General features: G+C 40.2%; 1 protein-coding gene across 1 annotated transcript; it reads right to left on the minus strand.

Moving 5' to 3' along the window:
- On the minus strand, positions 1-27,657 carry C4H12orf54 (chromosome 4 C12orf54 homolog). Its single transcript, XM_065935076.1, is given in 8 exon segments — positions 1-21; positions 1,166-1,204; positions 1,206-1,335; positions 2,528-2,570; positions 4,780-4,804; positions 8,992-9,024; positions 14,036-14,074; positions 27,448-27,657. Coding segments are annotated over 8 exon segments (540 nt in total).
- Between the last annotated feature and the right edge of the window lie 268 nt (positions 27,658-27,925).

A 27,925-nucleotide genomic window follows, 5' to 3' on the forward strand; every position in this document is an offset into this window, starting at 1 on the left:
TCAGGCAACCAAAGCTGTGCCCTAGATGTCACAGTCATATGGATGAGAAGAAAAGAAATTTAGTTTACCAGGAAGATGGCACTGAAACTAAAATCAGTCCTACAGATGATATTTCTGCCCTTATGACTATATCCCAGGATGTCAAACACACACTAAGGGAGGGGACCCACTGGTTGTACACCATTTTCTTTCTGTGTAGGTGCCCACGCTCTGCTGTCCTACACTTGCTGCCTATGCTATACTGAGGAGAAAGGAAATTTTCTGCCTTAATTTCTGAGTCAAAAGTGAGTTTTGAACGATGACAGAGGTTTTGTGAGTGTATATATTCTTTCAGAAAGGTGTGATCTTGTTGCCAAAATATTGGGACACTTTGTATTTTGTTGCTATATGGGGGAAATGAGATAAAATATTTGAAACGGGACTATTCAGGAAAATACACAGAGTCACTATACTTAGACACATGCAGATGAACCTGATTTTCTCTGTCATTCGTCACTCAGATTCTGTTTTCAGGAGTTCCCAGTAAGCCTTACATAGGGCCATAGGGAGAGTATCACTAGCTTAGTCTGTGACACAGATAAATATCTGAGAATGGTCTTTTTCTCCATATGAGATTAGGTGTCATGAAACTAGAGAGTCAGGGAGTTTGAAAGGCTGAGGAAGTGGACTACCACTTAAGCATTTCCCTTGAGGGCAGTTTACTTAACTGCTTTATTAATGAAAATCCTGACAATGGAGTCTGTTGTGGACCTACAGTGTTTGACTCTTGATTCTGAATTAAGCCCTCAAAATAACGTAGGTTTCCAGAGCACTTTCCCGAAGGGGATAATGGGCCTCATGTTTATTAGTGTGTTTTTAAACTTTCTATCTTTCCATTTCTCTATCCCATAATTGTCTCTCTCGATTTCTGAACACTCCTCCCTATACAGAACTATCTGTACCTGACTCACTCTGTCTGGCTCTTCCTCAATCAAGAAACTGAAAGATTCCCGCAAGGCCCTGCCCTCAGGCTTCTACCTTCTCAACCGATGGTTCCTCAGGTAACCCCAGCTTTGGAGAGGGGGTGGAGTTTGCTACTCTGCCATATTGGAGTGAGGACTTGATGAGGCCTGGGTTCCTGGGGATATGAAGGGTGGAGTTCAGGGGAAAGACCTCGGTGAAATACCTGAAGGTGGTCTTCTCCGTTGATTGTCGGCTTAGGGTCTAGGGTAGCAAGCTGGCTGGTCAGAGGACTGTCCTCTCAGGTTTTGGGCCTGGATCCCTGATGGCTGCTCTCCAGTGCCTGGCAGCACTCTTCCCAACTTCGGGGTCATTGCAGCATCTGAAGTCTTGGTGCTTCTGTACCAAATAAGAGGAGGCTGTGAATGAGTGAGGGAGAGATATCTCACCCTTGGGGCCCCCTTCCTGGCCTCCACTGCCCTTAAGGATTTATTTTGTTGCCAGACTCCACTAGGAATGGGCATCACTAGCTCTGGGAATTGCAATTCCCTGATGATCTTGTGTCCTATGAGAGAGAGCCCTTAGTGGGATTAGGAGATGTGTCTTAAGTTATCAGAACCTATGTTTTCATCAGGAAAGTCAGATAAATTCCTCATGTCTGCCTCAGAGAGGGATACTGAAATAAAGTAAAATCATTGATCCAATATGGTTTTGACCAATCAAAAGTGCTCCTCATATGTAAAGGTTTATAATAATTACATTTAAGATTTATGTAAATATGAGGTTGCCAGTCCATTATTCCTTTCATGCTTTCAGCAATGATCAATTTGAACTATAGTGATATATCTTTTTAAGAGGAATGCTTTTTTACTTCACTAGGCACAACTCTCTAGAGTAGGATCAAATTGGGTTGAAACAGGGATCTAGGAAGTTCACTTTATCCATTTCCTGGTTCAGGTGGAACTGAATCTGAAACAGGTCAAAGTGATTTTTAAAAGTATTTCTGAAGTCCTCTGCAGAACATGCTGTTGCTCTCTTACTACCCAGTACTCTGTTTTTCAGTTTTCACTATCAAAGTTTTTCCTAGTGTCTAAATTAAATCTCTGGTGGTATAGCCTGATTTTTTTTCTCCTAGTCTGTTTTTGGATGGAAAATAAATTGACATCTCCCAATGTTGAGGCATTGGACTTTCAAGTTTTTAAAATTTTCTTTTTCTAAGTCCTTCTCTTTCTAAGTTCCTCATTTTTTACTTTTTTTTGTGTGGCATTCCTTTCTTATCTGTCATTCTTTCTGTGTCTCTTTTTTTTTCCCCTTAAATTGAGTGAATAGAATCTCCAAAATCTGTATGGTGAGGTGCAGACTGATGCTGAAATTCCAGAGATTTCTGGTGGGGCTGAGGATGAAGGAGGAAGCCCTGGCTCTGTAGTTCACCATAAATTGAGAGTAGTGGGGGACCTTCTTCTGAGATACATGTTGGAAGTACAGTGTTCTGAAGACTCAAGGCTGAGATGGCAGTATTCCTAGTCACTACACCCATATCCAGGTGGATGCTATCTCCCTTAGGCACTCTCAAAAGAGGGTCACTTACCCAGTCTTGGATGCAGATGATGTGGGTGTCGCAGAGCTCATCCCTGAGTGGGACACAGGAAGGAATCATTCCATTGCAGGGGTCTGAAAGTATCTCCTTAGGAACCTTGAGCCCCGCTCACATCCTTAGTTTGGAGTATGGCCAGTAAAAGTGGGAGAGACCAGAACTTGTGGAGAAGCTAAAGAACTATAGGCCTGTCAGAGAGGCAGTTGCAGAACGTGACACTGGACATCTGGTCACTTTCAAAGTATATATTGAACCATGGCCACCAGATCTCCATTTAACCAGCTCTGGGCATTAGGAGTTAGTCAGATTCCTCAGTCCCAGGGCAGTGACACTAGATTAGGTCCTTGTCTCTTTTTTCAGTATGGAAAATACAATGAGATGAATTATTCTCATCTTATTCTGCATTCACCCATCCACCCACCTTTTAGGAAGCAGGAAACAATAGCAACAACAATCAAGATCCTAAATCCATGCTTTTTACATTGGGTCATCAAGCAGGTATTCCAGGGCCTGTAGTGACCTATTTGGAAAACAGCCTTCCTTGAATAAAGGAGAACCTCTTTCAAGCTTAGATAAACTTAGCCCTTTTGACCTGTTGACCTTTAGGACTTAGCAACCAAGAGAAGTTTTCCCTGTACCTCATGATGGATTCTGCTTGGCCATATTTCCATATTTTTGGTCCTGTCTGCTGCCCTGCATGGGCCTGAGGATTGGAAACTGATATTCAGAATTCAGCAGATTCCTGGGTGGTAACTTATGGATACTTCCAGTACACGACTCACTGAATGTTATTAATCTTATGTGCACCTCCAAAGCTAAGATCACCCCCAAACCATGCAGAGATAGCATATGCTACAGAATGATAACACAATAGCTTGCATCACTGAGCAAGTCCTGTTTGGAGAACACTTCAAAAGACAAAACTGAGTAGTGATGCTTTTGGGCTTCCCAGGTGTCACTAGTATAAAGAATTCACCAGCCAGTGCAGGAGACATAAGAGACATGGGTTTGATCCCTGGACCAGGAAGATCTCTTAGGGTAGGCAATGGCAGCTCACTCCAGTATTCTTGCCTGGAGAATCCCATGGGCAGAGGAGCCTGGTGGGCTATAGTCCATGGGATCACAAAGAGTCAGACACGACCGAGTGACTAAGCACAGCGATACATTTAACCCAAATCAGATGATCAGTTATAAATGTTCTTATGGACAAATATTAAAATAATATAATATAAATAAAATAAAATAATATACATTGAATTAAAAATGAAAAAAGAAGTTGATTTCCAATGTTGTGTCAGTTTCCGGTGTACAACAAAGTGATTCAGTTATACGTGTACATATATTCATTCTTTTTCAGATTCTTTTCCCATGTGGGTTATTACAGAAGGTTGAGTGGAGTTCCCTGTGCTATACACTAAGTCCTTGTGGGTTATCTCTTTTATATTTAGTAGTGTGTATTCGTGACATTAGAGGATATTTCAGTGAACTCATTTATATCCTTGGTATTCAAAGTCTGATTCATGAACCACAAGTTCTAGCATCACATGACAGCTTCTTAGAAATAAAGAACCTGAGTCTCAGGCCTATTGAATTAAGAACCAAGGTAATTTGTACACTTTAAAATGTTTGAAAAGCCCTAAGTTATAAGTTCCCTTTTGGAAAAGAAGGAACACCAACTATGGCTAAGTTTATGCTATAATTCTAGGCTCCTGGAGGAGGGCATGGCAACCCACTCCAGTATTCTTCCCTGGAAAATCGCCATGGATAGAGGAGCCTGGTGCTCTACAGTCCGTGGGGTTGCAAAGTGTTGGACATGATTGAGCAACTAAGACAGCACCTGCGTGTTTTCACTTGAAACATTAAAATCTGCATATGATCATTTGAGTACTATAATTTGACCACCCTAAATAATCATTCCATTTTGACTTTCCCAATCTTCAGTGCCTCCTAAACCCTAAACACAGAGCTGGGGAGCTTCCCTCCAATTGTTGTCTCTCCTCTCCTGACAAGTGCCTTGTCTGACAGGGCTGAGAGTGTCCTCTGGCCCTCAACAACCATTCCAAGGGAGAAAGGGATCCTGCTGTCCCTGTCCAGATAACTGGACTGGAAAGAGGAGAGACTAGTGGGGCCCAGACTCCAGCTTTCAGCCAAATAGAAGCTCCCACATTGAGACTTTGATTATGAACTCCTCCTTATTCCCTCCCCTCACCCTTGGTTTACCCAAACCTTGATGTATTGCTCTTTACCTCGAATCCGAGCATCTTCCTGCAGCTGAAAAAAATGAGAGAAAGTCAGAGAGTCAGGGGCCACTTTCCTTTTCAGTGTACCAGCTAGACTTGGTAAGATTATAGGGATGTCTGTGTGAGGCATGTGGGCTTCTTTGGAATGTAATGAAATTTGAAGTTTCCTGAAAGAATGTGTGTTGTTTTTGTATGCCTCACATAAAACACAATGCATATTCAATAAATGTTTGCTGAATAATAAATAGCACAAACTCTGGCCTTATTAGGGGTGGGAGATACACAGTTCGTTACCTACAGTCATAATGATTCATGCAGCGGCCTCTCCTCTTTTTTTCTTTCTGGTCTTTCTGTGCTCTCTGTTTTCTGGCCTCTTTCATTCTCTTCAGGCTTCCCTAGTGGCTCAGATGGCAAAGAATGCACCTGCAATGCAGGAGACCTAGATTCGATCCCTGGGTTGGGTTGATCCCCTGGGGGAATAGAATGGCAACCCACTTCCTTATTCTTGCCTGGAGAATCCCATGGACAGAGGAGCCTGGCGGGCTGCAGTCCATGGGATCACAAAGAGTAGGGCATGACTGAGTGACATTCACTTTTCTTTTCACTTTCACCCTCCTCATTCAAGAAAAGACTACACCTGGAAATCACAAGATGTCAATACTGAAATCAGATTGATTATATTCTTTGCAGCCTAGATGGAGAAGCTCTATACAGTCAGCCAACACAAGAACAGGAGCTGACTATGGCTCAGATCATGAATTCCTTATTGCCAAATTCAGGCTTTAATTGAAGAAAGTAGGGAAAACCACTAGATCATTCAGGTATGACCTGAATCAAATCCCTTACGATTATACAGTGGAAGTGACAAATAGATTTAAGGGATTATATCTGCTAGAGTCCCTGAAGAACAATGGATGGAGGTTCATGACATTGTACAGGAGGCAGTGATCAAGACCATCCCCAAGAAAAAGAAATACAAAAAGGCAAAATGGCTGTCTGAGGAGGCCTTACAAATAGCTGAGAAAAGAAGAGAAGCTAAAGGCAAAGGAGAAAAGGAAAGATATACCCATTTGAATGCAGAGTTCCAAAGAATAGCAAGGATAGAGAGATAAGAAAGCCTTCCTCAGTGATCAATGCAAAGAAATAGACGAAAACAATAGAATGAGAAAGACTCTAGATCTCTTCAAGAAAATTAGAGATACCAAAGGAATATTTCATGCAAAGATGGGCTCAATAAAGGGCAGAAATGGTATAGACCTAATGGAAGCAGAAGATATTATGAAGAGGTGGCAAGAATACACAGAAGAATGATACAAAAAAGATCTTCATGATCCAGATAACCAGATCACTCACCTAGAGCCAGACATCCTGGAATGTGAAGTCAAGTGCGCCTTAGGAAGCATCACTATGAACAAAGCTAGTGGAGGTGATGGAATTCCAGTTGAGCTATTTCAAATCCTGAAAGATGATGCTGTGAAAGTGCTACACTCAGTATGTCAGCAAATTTGCAAAATTCAGCAGTGGCCACAGGACTGGGAAAGGTCAGTTTTCATTCCAATCCCAAAGAAAGGCAATGCCAAAGAATGTTCAAACTACAGCACAATTGCAATCATCTCACACGCTAGCAAAGTAATGCTCAAAATTCTCCAAGCCAGGCTTCAACAGTATGTGAACCATGAACTTCCAGATGTTCAAGTTGGATTTAGAAAAGGCAGAGGAACCAGAGATCAAATTGCCAACATCCATTGGGTCATCAAAAAAGCAAGAGAGTTCCAGAAAAACATCTACTGCTTTATTGACTACACCAAAGCCTTTGACTGTGTGGATCACAACAAACTGTGGAAATTGTTCAAGAGACGGGAAAACCAGATCACCTGACCTGACTTCTGAGGAATCTGTGTGCAGGTCAGGAAGCAACAGTTAGAACTGGACTTGGAACAGCAGACTGGTTCCAAATCGGTAAAGGATTACATCAAGGCTGTATATTGTCACCCTGCTTATTTAACTTATATGCAGAGTATATCATGAGAAATGATAGGCTGGATGAAGTACAAGCTGGAATCAAGATTACCAGGAGAAATATCAATAACCTCAGATACGCAGATGGCATCACCCATGGCAGAAAGTGAAGAAGAACTAGAGCCTCTTGATGGAAGTGAAAGAGGAGAGTGAAAAAGTTGGCTTAAAACTCAGTATTCAGAAAACGAAGATCATGGCATTCAGTCTCATCACTTCATAGCAAATAAATGGGGAAACAATGGAAATAGTGAGACACTATTTTTGGGGGCTCCAAAGTCACTGCAGATGGTGACTGCAGCCATGAAATTAAGAGACCCTTGCTCATTGGAAGAAAAGCTATGATCAACCTAGACAGCATATTAAAAAGCAGAGACATTACTTTGCCTACAAAGGTCCATCTATGGTCCTCTATGGTCCATAGTCAAAGCTATGGTTTTTCCAGTAGTCATGTATGGATGTGAGAGTTGGACTATAAATAAAGCTGAGCACTGAAGAATTGATGCTTTTGAACTGTGGTGTTGGAGAAGACTCAGTCCCTTGGACAGCAAGAAGATCTAACCAGTCCATCCTAAAGGAAGTCAGTCCTGAATATTCATTGGAAGGACTGATGCTAAAGCTGAAACTCCAATACTTTGGCCACCTGATGTGAAGAACTGACTCATTTGAAAAGATCCTGATGCTGGGAAAGATTGAAGGCAGGAGAATAAGGGGATGACAGAGGATGAGATGGTTGGATGGCATCACCAACTCAATGGACATGAGTTTGAGCAAGCTCAGGGAGATGGTGATGGACAGGGAAGCCTGGCATGCTACAGTCTATGGGGTTTCAAAGAGTCGGACATGACTGAACCACTGAACTGAGCTGACTGCTCATTGTGTATGCACTGGTTCTCTGAGATGAACCTTTAAGTATCTTTTTTTAAAAAATTCCCTCTTAACTCATCCCAGAGTAAACAGCTGCTGATGCTATGTACTTTGGGGCCCCTGAGCTCCCACGAGCTGGCTAGATGGTGTTTCTACATAACAGTGCTCTGGGGCAAGGAAGTGCTTTCTAGTTGTCTCTCCCAGATATCTTTTGCTTGACTTTCTTCTCTCCATGTACCTGTATGTTTGAAGGTGTTTGTCAGACTGATAAAACAGTCTGTACCAGCCCAGGTGTTCCATGAGGGCAGGGACTGTGTCTGATGAACCCCATGAAGAACCACTAGACCTAGAATAGAGCTTCAGCACAGGAGATGTCAGGTGGGACATTTAACTTTGTTTATGGGCCTTGAAAGGATGAAATCAACACATGTTAGTACCACTTATGGACAAACCTCCTCCTCTCACTAGCTCAAGTCCTGTTTGGAGGACACTTAGGAAGGACACAGGGGACTAAAATTCTGGGTAACATGGAGGTGCTCTGAGGCCGAGGAATACTTTGTGAAAATACCAAGTTTTTGATCTCTTCTCCCTTTTACCTCCAGCCAGATGGAGGCAGAGGCTGCTGTAGTTTTTTCCTAGAGTAAGTTCCAGACACAGCAGTAGGATACAATGGCATGGCTTCTTGGACTATAGAAAAAGGCTTAGTTCAAAGGCTAAGAGTGATTCAGTTAGTGGAGTAGAGGAAATTTCTTTCAGGTCCTTTTGGTCCAACCTGGGTAGGACTGAGACACATCAACACCTTGAGCAAGCAAATGTAGTAACTCAATGTCTGGGGTAAGCCAATAATATACACCATTTTTGGACTATATTTTTAGATATTTAATTAGTGTTTGTATAGAAAAAATACTAGAACCTGCATGAAAGAGCAGAAGAGGAGGATTGTTGCAGAGCGAAGTTTAGCTCTGGACTCTTAATTTGTATACCCTATAATTAATAAACATACTATCTTAATAGTTTACCATGTCATTTGGATCCTCCCAACTCAGTCACCTATCTGTTTCACATAACTGCATAGCATTCTTGCTGAGAGTAGTTCTGATAGATATGATTTTCTCTCTGTATTATCATATATTTTCATAAGGGAATTGTTAGGCATCTTCTGGTCTTACTTACTAGACTGACTAATGAGTGCTAGTCTTTTAAGGGAGAAATCCCTAGATAAAGAAATGAAACTAAAAGCTTGATCAAAGTCAATAGCACAGAAGGGTATAGGAAAATCAGAAGCAAGAGAAGTGATATGGCCACGGAATTTAGAGAGTGGAAATTTAATCTCACCTCATTTTGTATATCCTTAAAGGCCATTAGCACCTGACAAGACAAAAAATTGTGGAAAAATTAATGTTACAGACTTTATTACAAAGGGATTTTATATATAGAATCTCTCAGTCATTATTAGGCTGTAGAGTGTGAATGCCAACAGACTATGACTTCCTAGCTTAAAGAAATAAATCCCATTGAATTCCACTCTCATTTATATTTCTGGGCCACCATTTCTTCATATGGTAGGTGGGTGAAATACAGGAAGTTATTTAAAGAAGGCCAAGTTGTGAAAGGAATGTCACTGAAACCCACTATTGTACTTCATTTCATTGGTGTTTGTTCTGAAGCTAAACATAGCTGTGGAAATCAGCAAATTTGCATTTAGATTATAATACACCAGTAGACCAAGACCATGTGTTGGTGAGAACATAGAGAAGCTCAAGCTCTCATATATTGTTGGAAGAAGTACAGAAGTGTGTGATCACTGTGGGAAAAGCTCTGGCAGATTCTTCTAAAACTAAACATGCACCTATATTCTTCACCCAGACATAGATGGAGACAGTGACTATTGGTAGTCTGAGTTTCTTCATTTTGGGGAAAGGATGAGGACTTTAGACAGATAGGTATATTTTATTCAGTTGAAATATAGATTTGTTTTTGTTGATATTCAGGAATTTTAACATACTTTGTTGTTCATTCACCAAGTTATGTCTGACTCTTTGCAATTCCTTGGGCTGCAGCACCCCAGGCTCCACTCTTGTCTGGAGTTTGCTTGGATTCATGTACTTTAAGTCAGTGATGCTATCTCATCCTCTACCACCCCCATATCCTTTTGTCGTCAATCTTTCCCAGCATCACAGGTTTTCAGGTGAGTCAGCTCTTCATATCAGGTTGCCAAAGTATTAAAGCTTCAGCGTCAGTCCTTCCAGTGAATATTCAGGGTTGATTTCCTTTAGGATTGACTAGTTTGATCTTGCAGTCCAGGGGACTCTCAGGAGTCTTCTCCAGCACCACAGTTTGAAAGCATCAATTCTTTGGCACTCAAGTTTTCTTTATGGTCCAACTCTCACATCTGTATATGACTACTGAAAAAACTGTAGTTTTGACTATGTGGACCTTTGTTGGCAAAGTGATGTCTTTGGTTTTTAACATGCTGTCTAGGTTTGTCATAGTTTCCCTTCCAAAGAGCAAGTATCTTTTAGTTTCATGGCTTCAGTCACTGTCCACAGTGATTTTGGAGCCCAGGAAAATAAAATCTGTCACTGTTTCCACTTTTTCATCATCTCTTTGCCATGAAGTGATGGGACCGGGTGCCATGATCTTACTTAGTTTTTGAATGTTGAGTTTTGAGTCAGCTTTTTCACTCTCCTCTTTTACCCTCTCAAAAAGAGGCTCCTCACTTTCTGCTGTTAAAGTGATATCATCTGCATATCTGAGGTTATTGATGTTTCTCCTGGCAGTCTTGATTCCAAGTTGTGATTCACCCAGTCTGACATTTTGCATGATATACTCTGCATAGAAAATTAAATAAGCAGAGTGACAATATAGAGCTTTGATCTACTCCTTTCCCAATTTTGAACCAGACTGTTGTTCCATGTCTGGTTCTAACTGTTGCTTCTTGACCTGCATACAGGTTTCTTAGGAGACAGGTGAGGTGGTCTGGTACTCCTGTCTCTTTATCTGAATAGTTTGTTGGAATCCACACAGTCAAAGGCTTTAAATGTCAATGAAGCAAATGTAGATGTTTTTCTGTAACTCGCTTGCTTTCTCTATGATCCAACGAATATTGGCAATTTGACCTCTGGTTTCTCTGCCTCTTCGTGGTGTTTGGAAACTTCCTCTATTATGACTCCCTTCCCAGGACGGGTCTCCGTCCCTAGCTCTTTTGTCTCTCTTTTTATCTTTTATCTTTTGTCCTACCTCCTTTCGAAGACAACGGGCTGCTTTTCTGGGCGCCTGATGTCTTCTGCTAGCAGTCAGAAGTTGTTTTGTGAAGTTTGCTCAGCGTTCAAATGTTCTTTTGATGAATTTGTAGGGGAGAAAGTGGTCTCCCCCTCCTATTCCTCTGCCATCTTGGCTCCTCCCTCTCTGTCTCTTCGAAATCCAGCTTGTATGTCTGGAAGTTCTCAGTTCATGTACTGCTAAACCTAGCTTGAAGGGTTTTGAGCATTACTTTGCTAACTTGTGAAATGAGTGCAATTGTATGGTAGCTTGAACATTCTTTGGCATTGCCTTTCTTTGGGATTGGAATAAAAACTGATCTTTTCCAGTCTTTTGGCCACTGCTGAGTTTTCCAAATTTGCTGGCATATTGAGTGCAGCACTTTCACAGCATCATCTTTTAGGATTTTAAATAGCTCAGCTGGTATTCCATCAGCTCCACCAGCTTTGTTGGTAGTAATGCTTCCTAAGGCCCACTTGACTTCACACCCCAGGATGTCTGGCTCTAGGTGAGTGACCACACCATTATGGTTATCCGGGTCATTAAGACCTTTTTTGTGCAATTCTTCTATGTTTTCTTGCTACCTCTTCTTAATCTCTTCTACCTCTGTTAGGGCCTTTATCATGCCATCCTTGCTTGAAGTGTTCCCGTGATATCTCCAGTTTTCTTGAAGAGACCTCTAGTCATTTCCATTCTATTGTTTTCCTCTATTTCTTTGCATTGTTAGTTTAAGAAGGCTTTCTTATCTCTTCTTGCTTTTCTCTGGAACTCTGCATTCAGTTGGGTTTATCTTTCCCTTTCTCCCCTGCTTTTTGCTTCTTTTCTTTCCTCAGATATTTGTAAAGCCTCCTTGAACAACCACTTTGCCTTCTTGCATTTCTTTTTCTTTGAAATGGTTTTGGTCACTGTGTCCTGTACAATGTTACAAACCTCTGTCCATAGTTCTGGCACTCTGTCTACCAGATCTAATCCCTTGAATCCATTTGTAATCTCCACTGTATAATCATAAGGAATTTATCCTTTTTCTTTCTGTAAAACTTATGAGAAAAGTCACTGAAAGACAGATAATAAAAAAGTTGATTATGTTACATAGTATTGTTCAGTGGGGCCTTGCAGGAGAGAGGCTATGGAGACTTTCATTTACTTTTTTTTTCATTTAAATAATTCATAGTCTTTGATTTAAAGTCTTTTTCTGCTTAGTTTCATGTGAATAATTGATATTATAGGTTCAAAAGTGATCACTTTCCCTCTAATTCTCATCTCTATATCACAGTTTAAATGCAACTAGAATGTCAAGATTGGGAAGTTGAAATAGCTGATAATTTTGGAAAGGTCTCAGAAACTCCAAGTGAAAATCTGTGTTCTGTGAAAGTTTATAGCAGTTTGCTTTGGCTATTAATGAGCATAGCTAGCTTCTGCACTAATAGACCATTTAAATATAAAGTGAAATCTTGTGTTTTTTATATTTGAGAATTGTCACCTTGGTTGTCATTTTCCTATTTCTGGGAAAACAAGGAAATTTCATCAAAGTGAAAAAGACATCTCTTTTTATAGAATTAAAAGAATTTTCTCTCACATTCTCTAAATACAAGTCTATTTTAAAGCAATTTCAAAATGCAGGGCTTAATCATGTGGATTCTGAGAGTAACTGCTCGTGGGGTTGCCTCAGTTAGAAGACTGAAGGCAACAAATTCCCATTGGTGACCTAATGAACCTGTATTTCTCTTTCAACTCAAAAAGTTTTCAGAACCCAAAATACTCTCTTGATAGATTCAACAGTTTCATTCATTACCAAACATATGGTTAATCTGTCTTCTATAAAATATTTTTTTCTACTCGATCTCTTTAAAACAATTTTAATGATTTGATCTAATTTCCTTGAAATGACATTAAAACACTATGTTTTTCATAATCACAGAAAAGGCAGTTCTTCACATCCAAGTACAAACTTATATTCTTTTCTTTTCAACACCTCAGACCTCTCCAATAACAGGTCTGAATCTCTCAAATATATTAAGTTAAAGGACAGGAAAGCTCCATGAATATATTTCTGCTGCTGGCCATAATTCTCATTTAAATTATTGTCAATAAATTTGGTGGTCTGTAGAACATTCTGAAGCATTCAAAAAATCATGTTGGCAATCTCTGATGCTGCAGTGTGAATCTGGTGTTTATTCTTCTTCAGAATCTTTATTAAAATACTCTCAAGAAATTCAGTAACAAAGCAGTTTACTACTGTAAATAATCAAAACTGAATAATGTCCCACCTATTGAAATTATGTTTAAATTATGTATGAGTGACTTAAGCAAATTCTATGTCTTTGTGTAGACTTTTTTGCTGTAGTTGATGGAAGAAAAGAATCCTCTTCTGTGCTAATGACATGATCATAATCATGTTAGAAACAGGAACTCCAGAAACAGTAGGCATGTTTCCCTCAGAAACAACAGCTCACTAGTAATTATGCAGAAATTAGTCATTTTATGGAATTAACTTTTCATTCAAATGAATGAAATTAAATGTGTCTACTCTTTAGGTTGACTTATTTATTTTTGAGAGGTTAATTTTGAAGTTACCTCATTCTGGAAGGGCCAAATCTTTATTTTTTATGACATAGAAATCAAGGGCCATTGGCAGACAATTTGTCAGATCATCTGAGTGGCTCTAGAGGTAAAATATTTCTTTCTAATAAGAAATGGAGTTAGGATCTTTAATTTTCATACCAAAATGGTAAATTGTCTTCTTCTCATCTGAGAGTTAAAATATATGGGTTTTTCAGTACTTGCCCTAAGGTACTTGCTAGTGGATGAGATTTAAATTATTAATTTACAGTGCTTATACAGTGCTGGTAGAGAAAACATACTCGAAAAGGCTTATCTAATGGAGAAGTGGGTGTTGAGGACGGGCATTGAGATGTACAGACACAAGGAGTGTCTGAGGATTTGGGACTAGATGAGTAGTAGAACTCATCTAGTTCTACTAGGGGAGGGAGCATGGGGATTCCTTACCGTCAATCAGCAAATTACTCATGGGGAAAGAAGGAAATGTGCTCCTTTCTTAAGCTTCTCTCCCTTCTCCCGTCTCTCACTGTGCTGTCAGAGAGGACCCCTCTGTACTCACCTGGTCCCACAGGGTTTCAGTGATTGTTAATTCTACTTCCTGTTGAAATAAGATACACACATTGGGAACATTACCTTAACTCTCCCAGAATCTGAACTGACACATCATGAAACAGATAGAATATGAGGCATTTTTTGGAGTTGAGATGGACACTCGAAGGCATGCCATTTGTCAGGCAGCCCTAAGTCTCCTTCAGCCCTACTGAGTCATTTTTCAGCCCATATCCCTTGTCATCTCTTAATCTAGCCAGTGGGTGACAGATATAAACAGACTCCTATGTTAACTCACCTTATTAATACCCACATATATAGCCTCCTTGCTTTTGAAGTCATCTAGTGTAGTTGTGGCTTTGAAGATGTTACTTGTCTTAGTGCACAATGACCCACCACTTGGTCAAGAGCATTCTGAGCTACAGTGCCCACGTCTTCCAAGATATGGTTCTTGTTAATTTTCCTGCTTCCTGGCCACTGCCTTTTCATCTCTGCTTTCCCCAGGAACCTTGATTCCCAACCAGTGAAGCTGCTCAGTTGTATCCAACTCTTTGTGATCCCATGGACTGTAGCCTACCGGGCTCCTCCATCCATGGAATTTTCCAGGCAAGAGTATTGGAGTGGGTTGCCATTTCCTTCTCCAGGGGATCTTCCTGACCCGGGGATCGAACCCAGGTCTGCTGCATTGCAGGCAGATGCCTTACCATTTGAGCTACCAGGGAAGCCCAAAGGGACCAGTGTATTTGGAAGTCTCACCCACCTTTGGTCTCATTGTGTCTTCAAAGGATTTTCTGGAAAGAAAGGGTGATAAAAATCTGATGAGTCACTAGATAGGTGACATAAACAAGGTGTCAGAATAAAAGGTTACCAGCCCTCATATCTACACCATAAACATCAATTTTGACAACCATCCATGGATGGAAGTACCTTTTGGGAAATCAGGAATCCAGTGGAGAGCTTCCAAAACCTCATTCAAGCAAAAGAAATCCACGAATAGATGCTTTAAAGAAGGTAAGAAAGACAGTTTCACTTTACCTCCCACCCCCAAGACACTCCTCCCCAAAGGCAGCATAGCTTAGTGCCAGTAGGGACCCTCTCAACCTGTGATTTCTCCTATGAGGGAAGTGAGAGTGGAATGAGCTCTCTGACTTCCCAGGCTTCTAAGGCATTGACTTAGGAGGCCCACTTCTATCTCATTCCACCCAGATGGCTAAGGTGATTGGCACAGCTGAATAGTACTGGGGGAGTTGTGAAGAGAAGAAAGCGGTGGACACTCATGGCATTCACCACATGGATCTCCAGAACCAGCTGCAGATCACCTATTAGATCTAGGTGAACTCCACCAAGAGGGTTATCCAGAACACAATGGGACTTCTCACCTGTCTGTTACTTCCCTCAACTGACTGACAAATGCTCCTAGTGTTTCACATAACCCTGAGATGGTCCATGTTAGCCTCTGCAGATGGTAAGTGAAAGCCTCTGCAGACAGTGTGAGAATGGGAGAGGGAACATTTGAAAGAACCTTGAATACTCTGGGGAAAATAAACAGGAGGCTGCCAGTACCCAGACTGACTTTTTGGGATTAACAGAAGGCCTCTCCTCAAGAGGTAACAAGAATATAGAGGTGAGTGCACCCATAGGAAAGACTTGAAAGACTCCCCAAATCTTTAGCTGGGCTGACTGGTGAAGATCTTTCACCTTTGAACCAGTCAGTAAAGACTGGAAGAGAGGACTGCTTCTTCAAATAAAGAGATGGCAATGCAAGAATTCAAGGAACATGAAGAATCCAGGAAACATAACACCACCAAAAGAACAAAGAGATCCAGTGATGGATCTCAAAGGAATGGAGATGAGTTGCAATTCTAAACAGTTATATTAAAGAATCTTTAAGCCACAAGAGAAGGTGAACAATGAATGGAAATCAAGAAAACAGCACGTGAGCAAAATGAGAAGTTCAACAAAGAAATGAAAACTATAAAGAAAGAACCAGACAGAAACTCTTGTGACTGAAGAATACAATGGCTGTGATGAAAAATTCAATAGAGGTCTTCAACAACAGGCTTGATCAAGAAGAAAAGAGAATGATTGAACTTGAAGACAAATAATTTGAAATTCAGAAGAATAAAAAGAAAAGAACTGATAAGAGTAAAGAATGCCTGTATGACTTATGGGACACCATCAAATGACATAATATGGGCATTTTGAAAGCCACAGGAGGAACAGGGAAAGTGAAAATGGTAGAAAGCTTATTTAATGAAATAATGACAGAAAAATTGCCAAATCTGGTAGGGAAGTTAACATCTAGATCCATGATGCTCAAAAATTCCAAGGAGGCTAAACATCAAGAAATCTTCATTGAGACATTATAATCAAATTGTCTAAGGTCAAAGAAAAATAGAATTTGGAAAGCAGCAAGGAAAAGTGAATTACCACATACAAGGGAAGTCCCAAAAGAGTACTTCTCGATAGACACCTTGTATGCCAGGAGGGAGTAAGATGATAGAATCTAAGTATCAAAAACAAACAAACAGACTTGCTAACCAAGATACTTTATCTGGCAAAGCTACTCTTCAGAAATGAAGTGGAGATAAAGACTTTCCCAGACAAACAAAAGCTTGATCATGACTAGACTTGGCATACAACAAATGCTAAAAGGAGTTCTTCAAGTTGAAAGTATATTAAACAGCAGGAGGAAAACATAAGTATAAATCTCACTGGAAATGGGATAAATATAGTCAAGTTTGAAGACTTTAATTCTGTAAGGGTGGTGCTTAAATCACTTGTGATGCTAGTGTGAAAGTTAAAAAAGTATTAAAAGTAGCTATAGCTATCAATACAATAATTTTTTAATGGATACATATTATAAAGAGGTCTAAATAGTGATATCAGTAACATAAAATGTGAAGGGAAATGAAAAAATGTAGAGTTTTTGTATGCAGTTGCTGTTACCAGCTTAAAAAGACATACGTAGGATATATCTCATGGTAACCTAAACCTCTAGAAGATACACAAAAGATAAAAGGAATCAGAGCAAACTGTTGCAGAATTTCAATAAATCACAGAACAAGATAGCAAGAAGGGAAGGAAGAAACAAAGGAGCTACAGAGTAGAATACAACATGGTAATAATGGTAATTACTGATAGCTACATATTAATAATTATTTAAACATAAATGGATTAAATTCTCCAGTCAAACAGATGAGTTGAATGGTTTAAAACAGTCTAGCTATAGGCTATCACACAAGCATATAGGCTGAAAGTGAAGGGACGAGAAAAGATATTTCAGGCAAATGGTACACAAATGAGAGCGGGACTAGCCATGTTTATATCATACAAAACAGATTTTTTAGTCAAAAACTGTACACTTTGTCATATGAGACAAAGAAGATCATTATATAATGAAGAGTTCATCAATATGATATGACAGTTGTAAATATATATACATCTAATTTTGAAGCACCTAAATATATATACATATGTAAGCAGAACTGAAGGGAAAAACTGACAAAAATAATAATAATAGCAGACTTCAATTACTCCATTTTTAATAATGAATAGATCACACAGGCAGAGTTATGAAGGAAATAACAAATATATGGCATTATAGACAAAATGGGTCTATACAAAACACTGCATCCAATAACAACAAAATACACATTCTTCTCAAGCACACACAGAACATTCTCCAGGCAAAGTCATTTGCTGGGCCACAAAGCAAGCTTAACAAACTTAATATTGATAACATACCATGTATTTTTTCCTGCCACAGTGGTATTAAACTGGAAATCAATAACAAGAGGAAATTCTTAAAATTCAACAACATGTGGAAATTAAACAGCACTCAACAAACATGTGGAAGAAAAAGAAGGACTTAAATAAAATAAAATATAAAAACATATATCAAGATGATATAAAAAGATATCACAGCTAATACCAAAGAGACTACTATGAAAAACTATACACCAAAAAATTAGATATCTTAGAAGGAATGTATAAATTTCTAGAAATATACAACCTACTCGGGCTTCTCTGGTGGCTCAGCAGTAAAGAATCTGTCTGCAGTGCAGTAGCTGCAGGAGACACAGGTTCAATTCCTGCATCAGGAAGTTCCCCTGGAGAAGGGCATGGCAGCCCACTCCAGTGTTCTTACCTGGAGAATCCCGTGGGCAGAGGAGCCTGTTAGGCTACCATCCATAGGGTCGCAAAGAGTCAGACACAACTGAAGCAACTTAGCACGCACGCATACAACCTACTAAAACCAAATCATGATGAAATACAAAAATCTGAACAGACCAATAATGAGTAAGAAGATGAAGTTAGTAATCAAACTCCTCCCTACAAAGAAAAGCTGAGAACCAGATAGATGACTTCACAGGTGAATTCTACCAAATGAAGAGTTAACACCAGTCCTCCTCTAACTCTTCCAAAAAATTGAAGAGGAAGGCACGCACATGCTCAGACTCACTCTATGAGGCCCACATTTTTCTCATACAAAATCCAGATAAGGATACAACAAGAAGGAAACTACACACCAATATTCCTGATGAATGTAGATGCAAAAATCCTCAACTTAGTACTAACAAACTGAATTCAGCAATGCATTAAACTGAATTCAGCAATGTATGAGCATTAAAAGGCTCATACACTATAATCAGATGAGATGTACCCCTGGGCTCTAAGAATGATTCTACAAATGGATATCAATTGTGATACACCACATCAACGGAATGTGAAAGTCACTATCATGTCTGACTCTTTGCAACCCCATGGACTATACAGTCCATGAAATTCTCCAGACCAGAATACTGGAGTGGGTAGCCATTCCCTTCTCCAGGGGATCTTTCCAACCCAGGGATCGAACCCAGGTCTCCCACATTGCAGACAGATTCTTTACCAGCTGAGCCATCAGGGAAGCCCAAAATCAACAGAATGAAGGATAAAAACCATAAAATGTTCTAAATAGATGCAGAAAAATAATTTGATAAAATTCAATATCCATTCAAGATAAAACTCTCAACAATTAGTTATAGAAGAAATTCACCTCACTATAATAAAGGCTGTATGTGACAAACCTGTAGCCAACATCATACTTAATGGTAAAAAGCTAAAAGCTTTTCCTATAAGGTTAGGAAAAGACAGGGAATCTCACGCTCACCTTCCTATTCAACAGGATATTGGGAATCCTAACCAGAGCAATTAGGCAACAAAAAGGATTAAAAGGCATCCATGAGTTTGAGGAAACTCACGGAAATAGTGAGGGACAGAGAAGCCTGGCGTGCTGCAGTTCGTGGGGTGGCAAAGAGTGGGATACGACTTAGCAACTGAATAGGAACAACAATGCACTTTCCTAAATAGAACTCAGTGACTCCATATCTACCGACTATTTTCTCGTAATTCTGTAGTGGAACCATATAACTGTTCCTCATATTCTTAGAACTTTTTTCTATCTTCCTCCAAGTGGCAGGCTTCGCAATTCCTCAGTGGCTGTCAGACTTGAGGCTCAGTTAATCGTTATGAGCACCTTAATAAGATATGTTACCTAGAAACCTTAGAAGACACTTTTAACTCTTTTTCTTCCTGAATTCCTTTAAACTCATTTCTTTTTCTTTTTTTTTGGTCTTTAATATCTTTACTGGACAAAATCCTGTGATTTTTTGATTCCTGCATTTCTTAGTTTTGATGATGAGAAACATCTCAATACATTTGGAAATAGTGGTACTATGCATTTCCTGGAAGTTGGCTAAAATGGTGGTGAAGACATTGAGTAATTAGAATCACAATTTATGAAGCCAGGTTTATGAGGAATAGTTTATATACAGTAAATATTATTCTTTATTGTGTACAATTTTACACATTGACATATGCAAACATCATGTAATCACCACCACAGTAAAGGTATAGAACTCTCCCATCACTCTCCAAAATTCTCTCTTCTCTCTTTGGAATCAGTCTCTTTCCATTACTCCCAGACCTTGGTAACTAAGCACTGATCTATTTCTTCTCCATGTAGTTGCATCACTTTCAGAATGTCCTATAAATATAATCATACATTAGATAGTTTTTTTTAAATTGGAGTATAACTTCTTTACAATATTGTGTCCATTTTTGCTTCCTATAAATTCATATACATCTTCTGCATACTTTAAAAGCTCAAACCAAGGCTCCAGTTCCTTTCTGAATCTTTCTTGACCTATAAGTGCACAGAAAACCTAGGTTTTTTTTTGTTTTTTTTTTCAGATTTTATGTATAATATTGCCTGGGTCTCATATTCAGTATAAAGCAGCAGATTCTGGCCCTTCTCTGCATCCTAGGACAAGGAAAGCAAAGTTTGGCATCTGGCCTTAATTTACATTGTAGAGGACATAAGAACTTCTTAGAGAAAGTGGGTCTTGGGATAAATAAATGCCCCTTGGTTGTATACACAGCTAACTCCTCCTATAGGAATTTCAGATTGAAGCCCACCTTCTAATTAGAATGAGAATGACTTGCTTTTGTTCCTTCCATTAAGGAGAGGAGAAAGGACACATGAAAGTCCCAACTTTCCCCAACCAGGAAATAGGTGCAGCCATGGTAGGGGTGGGAGACAGGGGACCTTGATTCTTCTCCCATAGAGAATATCCAATCTAAGGACATTTGAAGGTCATCATTAGCCCCATTTACCTTTTCTGCTGCCTGGAGTTCCTTCCTCCCTCTTGTTCTTGATCTTGGAAGGCATGCTGTGCCATTAGTCTGAACGGAAATCAGATGCTCTGGAGCTGAAGATGGAGATAGCTCCACGTCCTGGAGAAGAGTAAATGAATGGGGAAGAGGGCAGGTAAATGATGAGAGGAGACTTCCTTGTTGGAGAACTACCAAGAGAGATGTCTCAGTAGTTCAGGAAGCACCTGTATTTTGAATGGGTCAGTGTGTTTGTGTGAATGTGTGTGTATGTTTGTACACATATGTGTAAAGATAAGGGTGTGAGGGAAGAAGTGTTTGCCCCAGGTAAAGAAATTCCAGTGAGAAGGTGGGTAGAGAAAAGAGAAACTAAGTGAAAAAATAATAGGTGACTGGGATTGGGTCAGGGAGTGGGCCAGTGGCTGCTTGAGGTAACGGTGGCTCTAAGACAAGGTTAGGAAGTAGTATATAATAAATTCAAGAATGGACAGTTTCCCATCCCATCCTCCATCCTAGTCAGACAGCTAAGAGTAGCACCACAGGCTGGAGGTCTGTCAGCTCCAGCCTTCAAGTGTTTTGTAGGCAAGAGGGAAACCCCACAGCTGATACTGTCAAAAACACATGGGGTTGAGAGGTCAAATCAGTGATTCAGAGTTAAATCCTCCTTTGAGAAGCTGCTTCCCAGAACCCCTCTTTCCATCCTTCCTGTCTCTAAAACTGAGTCAGGAACTAACAAGAAAATTATGCCCAGAAACTTACCCAACTGGGCACCCCAAATAGCTCTTCTCCCCACCCCTAACCTCCTAGAATTTCTCCTCCTTGAGCCGCATCTCACAACAGCTTCCTTTCATCTCGCCTATCATCCTAGCCCTTTTCAACTCTTCTGTGACCTCAGCTGTGACCTCATAGATCTGAGACAACTGACTCTCTCCTCCCACCCTCAACCAGGCTTCATTTGATACAAATGATACAATAGTGAGATGATACTGTGAAATTTTAATTTCTGGGAATTTTTGTTACATCATTGACCTCCACCCATTGCCTTAGGCATTCTGTACTTCTGAGAGATGATAGGAATGAGCCCAGAAGAATCCATGTTTTATTTTGAATTTCAAAATAGAGTCTAAAGTGTTAGGTCTTTTGATTTCAGATGTTAGGTCCTGGTGACTCACATGTAAAAAAATCGCCTGCAATGCAGGTGACCTGGCTTCAATCCCTGGGTCAGAAAGAACCGCTGAAGTAGGACAAGGCCTGGAGTATTCTTGCCTGGAGAATCCCATGGACAGAGAAACCTGGTGGGCTCCAGTCCATAGGGTTGCAAAGAGTTGGACACAACTGAGCATAGCACAGCACCTTGAGAGAAATGGTTTTGTTTTGAATTCCAAAAGTCTTTGACTTGAAAGAGCAGCAAAGATTGGTGGATTATTGTGGCTGTAAAGTTTTAGAAGGGATGAAAACTGTTCTCTGCAGAAAAAAATAGTTTTTATCTATAGATATTAAAAATAGGTGTAATAGTGCTAAAAAGAAGGCAGGAAATGAGTATTAGAGAAAAGTTAGATGTAGATGTGCAGCTCTGAGAGGAACCTGTTACTATTTGGTGATCGTATATGTAAATCGGGGCTTCCCAGGTGGAGCAGTGGTAGAGAATCTGCCCGCCAGTGCAGGAGATGCAAGAGATGTGGGATTTGATCTGTGGGTTGGGAAGATCCTCTGGAGAAGGAAATGGCAATCCACTCTAGTATTTTTGCCTGGAAAGTTCCATGGACAGAGGAACCTGGTGGGTTACAGTTCATGGGGTCACAAAGAGGCAGACACAACTGAACATGCATACACACACATGTGAAATCTCCCAATATGTATAGAAATCTGAGAACAGAAGGGACCAAGGACCTACTTCTTCCCTGCAACTGGAACCCTAGGAAGAACAGACTCAGAGAGGGTGCTGTGCCAACAGGAGGAGATTGTGATAAAATGGGACTTATGGTGTGGTGTGTATTTAGGCAGACAGGGCCTAACATGGTACCTTCCAGTTCCCCACAGCCTGCTCAGGCTATCCCTCAGGCAGAAAAGATCCAGACTATCCCTCAGGCAGAAATTACAGAGTGGAGGAGGAGAGGTCTGACATATGAAGAGGACTCACAGTGTGTGAACCCTGTAGCAGAAGACCATTGTAGGTTCATGGAAAAAGGCATGGACATTGCTTGCCCCTACCTGTCTTCAGCAGTATTTAGGGAAGATCTATTATACTGCCTACCCCTAGCTTTGAAGAGAGATTTTAGAGCTTTAAATGCTACTAATGAGACACACCAAGACCACCATAGGCTCTCCCTGAATACCACCTTCTTACTGTTATGAGCTACTTAAAAGATTGGTCACCAGAAGAAGCTCTGATTAGAGATTACTCTCTCCCTCCCTCTCAGAGGCCACTGGGGCCATTCCCATCATGACCTGCCTCCCTGTTTGTGACTCCACATACAGGAACTTTTAGTCTTTTATGGCCAGATACATGCCATAGCCTAACTCAAGTTCCTAGTTCTCTCTAACCACTCCAAATCTTTTACCATCTAAAACTGAATTCTTGATTCTTCCCACCTTGAAAACCTGTTCCTCTCCACCACATCCTATGCTGCCACCATTCATCCAGTTGCTTAATTAAAAAACCCAGGAATCATAAAGTCCCCTCTTTTTCTGTTTCACTTCAGAAAATCCTATTGGCTGTATCTTGAATCTGGTCACTTCTCATCCAGGTGAAACCATATCATTTCTTTTTTGGACTACTGCTAAAGCCTTTTAATTTGTCCATTATTTTCCTGCAGCAGCCAAAATGATCATCTTTAAAGGCATACAGATCACATAACTTTTCTTCTCAAAACTCCATATTCCCTTTGCATCATGCTTTGAACAAAGTACACAGAGCTTCCAAGTCAGGCCTACCCCTTAGACATCATTTCCTGCACACCACCATCTTGCTCATTCTGTTCCAGTCACACTGGCTTCCTTGCTTTTCCTCAAGTGTGCCCAGCACGCATCTGGCTCATGGTTTCCGTTCTTGCTGTCCCTTCTTCCCAGAACATTCTTCTCCCAAACATGGGTTTGGCGACCTTGGTTACTTCAGGTCTCTGTGCAAATGATGTTTCCTCAGAGAGGTCTTTCTGTGTCTCCTATCTAAGGCAGCAGTTGCTGCCACTGACTAGCTCTTTATTGGTGATTTACATTTATTTTAATCATTACTTGCCATATTAATATAAATTCCTATTAGTTTTGTTTGTCTGCATGTTTCATCTCTTAGAACATAAGCGCCACAAAAGCTTTTGTCTTATTCAGTATTGATTATATCTCCCATGCCAAGAACCGTGTCTGGAATATAGAAGCAACTCAAATGTATGTTGAATGATAAAACAATCAGCAGTACGGAGACTTCTCCCAAAGAAATGGATAGAAACCATTGGTAAGGATATAAGGGATATCCCACAGAGGAGAGGAACCCTTCTTCTGCCATGATATTGCCTTCTCCTACAGAGGTCACCAAGAGTGAGAAGGAGAAAAGTAAGTAAGTTGGCAGTGCTTAATACATGTAATCTCTCTCATACACACACACACAAAGATTCAATTCAGATTAAATTAAAAAGTTTAGTTCTCAAAGAAATTTATTGAATTATAATTGACACACAATAAACACATATTTGGCAAATCTGGGCATATTTGTACACCCATGAAATCATTATCAGAAGCCACCTGTGATGACCTAGAGGGGTTGGATGGGTGTGGAGGATGGGAAGGTGGGAGGGAGGCTTAAGAGGGAGGGGATATATGTATACTTATGACTGATTCACATTGTCGTACTCCAGAAACCAATGCAACATTGTGAAGCAGTTATCCTCCAATTAAAAATAAATTTAAAAAAAATCCAGGTAGTGAACATGTCCATGACTCAAAAAGTTTCCTTATGCCCCTTTGTAATGCTTTATCATGCTCCTCTTTGTCATCTTCACCTTTTCCATCCTCAGGCAACCACTGATATGCTTTCTCTCCTAATAGTATGGATTTTCTAGAGTTTTATGTAAATAAAATTATACAACATGCACTTTTTTTGCATGTTGTATGCAAAACATGAACTTTTGCATGAACTCTTACTCAGTATTTTATTTTGAACTTCATTCAACATGATTACTTCAGTAGTTCATTCTTTCTTATTTGGCCATAAAAGAGAAAGGAATCCTGCCTTTTGTGGTCACATGGATGACCCTTAAGAGCATTATGCTAAAGGAAGTTAAGTCAAACAGAGAAAGATATTGTGTGATTTCACTTATATGTGGAATCTAAAATTCTAAAATCAAAGTTACAGAGTATAATGGTGGTTGTCAGGGGCTGGGGGGTGAGGGGCTTCAGTCATACTGGTCAAAAGTGCAAACTTCTAGTTACAAGATGAATAAATTCTGGAGATCTAATATTACAGCATGATGGCTATAGTCAGCAGTACTGTATTGTATGTATCAACATACTTAAAAATTGCTAAAAGAATCTTGCATGTTGCCACCAGACACACAAAAACGGTGACTATGTAAGGTGAAAGATATGTTACCTAGGTTTATTTTGGCAATCCTTTCATTTTATATATGTGTGTATGTATGTGTATATATAAAAATGTGCATGTGTGTGTGTGTGTATATATGTATATATAGAAAATCCTCATGTTATACACCTTACATGTACACAGGATTATATGTGAGTTTTATTTCAAACTGGAAAAATACTTCATTTATTTTAATTGCTATTTAGTATTCCATTGTATGATATATTAGTTTCTTAGGGCTACTGTAATAAATTGTCACAAACTTGATGGCATAAAACAGAAATTTTCTCAAAGTTCTGGAGCCCAGAAGTCTGAAGTCAAGGTGTTGGCAAAGTTCCTTCCTTCTGGAGGCTCAGTGGGAGGATCAGTTCCATGCTTTTCTCTTAGTTTTCGGCAGCTGCCAGCAACCACTGGAGTTCCTTGGCTTGTGGCTGCATCACTCCAAGTTCTGCCTTCATCTTCTCATGACTCTCTCCTCTGATATGTCTGTCTCTCCCCTTCTCTCCCAAGGACAACTGTCATTGCATTTAAAACCCACCCTAATCTAGCATGAGCTGACCTTGAGATACTTAACATAATTACATTTGCAAAGACCCTTTTTCACGCTTACACGTTTTGAGTGGACTTCTCTCTTGGTGGGGCACATTCAACCCCACAAAGAGGTAGTTAAAATTTGCTAAGAATAAGATTTTGGTGAATGAACAGTATGCAGTTCCTGAAGAAAAGGGTAGATGAAAGCCAGCTTACAGAGGAATTAGGGTTTAAGAAAAGGATTGCTGGGTAGGAAATGTCAGTATACTTGGACATGCTTTTGAAAAGCACAGCAGTAGAAATAAGACAAAAGATATGAAAAACTCTAATAAGTGCTTAGTATCTGTTTAAAAACCTAATTAAACCTAATTAGAGATTTACATGTTTTGGTGAAGACTAGAAGTATATGCGTATGTTCGTCCATGCTGAGCCATCTCAGTCTGCTTTCTGAAATACAAAGAGTGGTTATTACCAGGATAGAGATCTTTTTGAAGCTTTCTAAATTATGTATTTTTTTAATTGAAGGATAAATATTTTACAGAATTTGTGTTGGTTTCTGCCAAACATTCACATGCATCAACCATCAGTCAGTCAGTTCAGTCTCTTAACCATAGGTTTACGTATATCCTCTCCCTCTTGAACCTCGCTCCCCATCCCACACCCCCCTAGGTTGTTACAGAGTCCTGGTTTGAGTTCCCTGAGTCATTCAGCAAATTCCCTTTGACTATCTGTTTTACATATGGCATAAAATTTAAAAAGCAACTGAGGTGCACTTGTGGAAAGGGTATCAGGGATAAAACAATAATGACTAGAGATCAGGAAGTTGATGTTAACATTAGTTCATTACTTTTAAAATGTTTATTAAGTACCTCATGTGTTTTGAGCACTAGGTTGGGAACTGGGAGTGAATAACGGGTGGAGAATGGTCCCAGTCCTGAGTAGCTGTTCCGTTGTTATTTAGTCACTAAGTTGTGTCTGACTGCTTTCGACCTCATGAACCAGACTCCTCTGTCCATGGGATTTCCCAGGCAAGAATACTGGAGTGGGTTGCCATTTCTGTCTCTAGGGGATCTTCCTGTCCCAGGGATTGAACCTGCCTCTCCTGCTTTGGCAGACAGGTTCTTTACCACTGAGCCACCTGGGAAGCCTCTTGCTGTTCCGCAGTGAAGCAGTAATGCTTGGGTGAACCATGCAGTAAATGACAAAGTTAATCAGGGATGAAGGTCATCAAAGCAGTGACTGTTACAACAACAAAACAGGAGAAAGTGTATGTGAACAATTACGAGGAAGAGAAGTCTATTCTGACCAAACACCCCCCAAATAAAATGCCGTATACATTTAATTATTTAAGTTATATGTTTTAAATGTTTATGGGTCAGGGTCTTGACCATTCTAATTCCTCTGTGTATCAGTCAACAGATATTTTCTAAATCCAGAATATTCTCCCAGCTAGCTTCTGAACAATTGCAGTGAGTGTGGCTCAAGGCAATTTGTGTATGTAATTGGCAGGTCAGGCTGAAGCTCCTTAGGAAAGCCTCAGGAGCATTCCCTCTTTTTTTTTTTTTTATTTCTGGTACTTTTGCTGAGAGGAAGCTGAAGACAAAATGGGCATCTGGCCAATTTCTTCAGAAGTCTCTCAATGAGGGAGGCTGCCTTCTCACCCTCAAGCTGTAATCCCTGGGTTCAGATGCTGGGGCGCTGTTTCCACAGACTTCCCTCAGCAGCTTCCTGTGATATGTGGGATATAAGCTGTTTCCACAGACTTCCCTCAGCAGCTTCCCTCCGCAGAAGCTGCCGGAGCCTGCAGGGACAACAAGGGCAGTTCGCAGTGACAACAGCTGGGACACCTGGCAGCCTCCCTCCCCTGTCATCTCTTCCTCTGGTTAATAATGCTCAGTGGGATCAGAGTCACTTCTTCCCAGGACAATATGTCAGTGTCATTTTGGATGCAGAGAATGCCAAACAAAACAGAGCTAAAATCAGAGCAAGCAGCGGGCTGGAGAGACTCACAAGCATTCTGGGTCTTGAGGCAGACTTACCTCTCCCACTAGAGTGAGAGTTAGATGAGCCAAGGGCCTCCAAAAGAAAGATTGCCCCTGGTTGAGGCTCTGGAGGCTCAATTTTCTCCACATCAGTAGT

Source organism: Muntiacus reevesi, chromosome 4, assembly GCF_963930625.1.
Source record: "Muntiacus reevesi chromosome 4, mMunRee1.1, whole genome shotgun sequence".
NCBI lineage: Eukaryota > Metazoa > Chordata > Mammalia > Artiodactyla > Cervidae > Muntiacus > Muntiacus reevesi.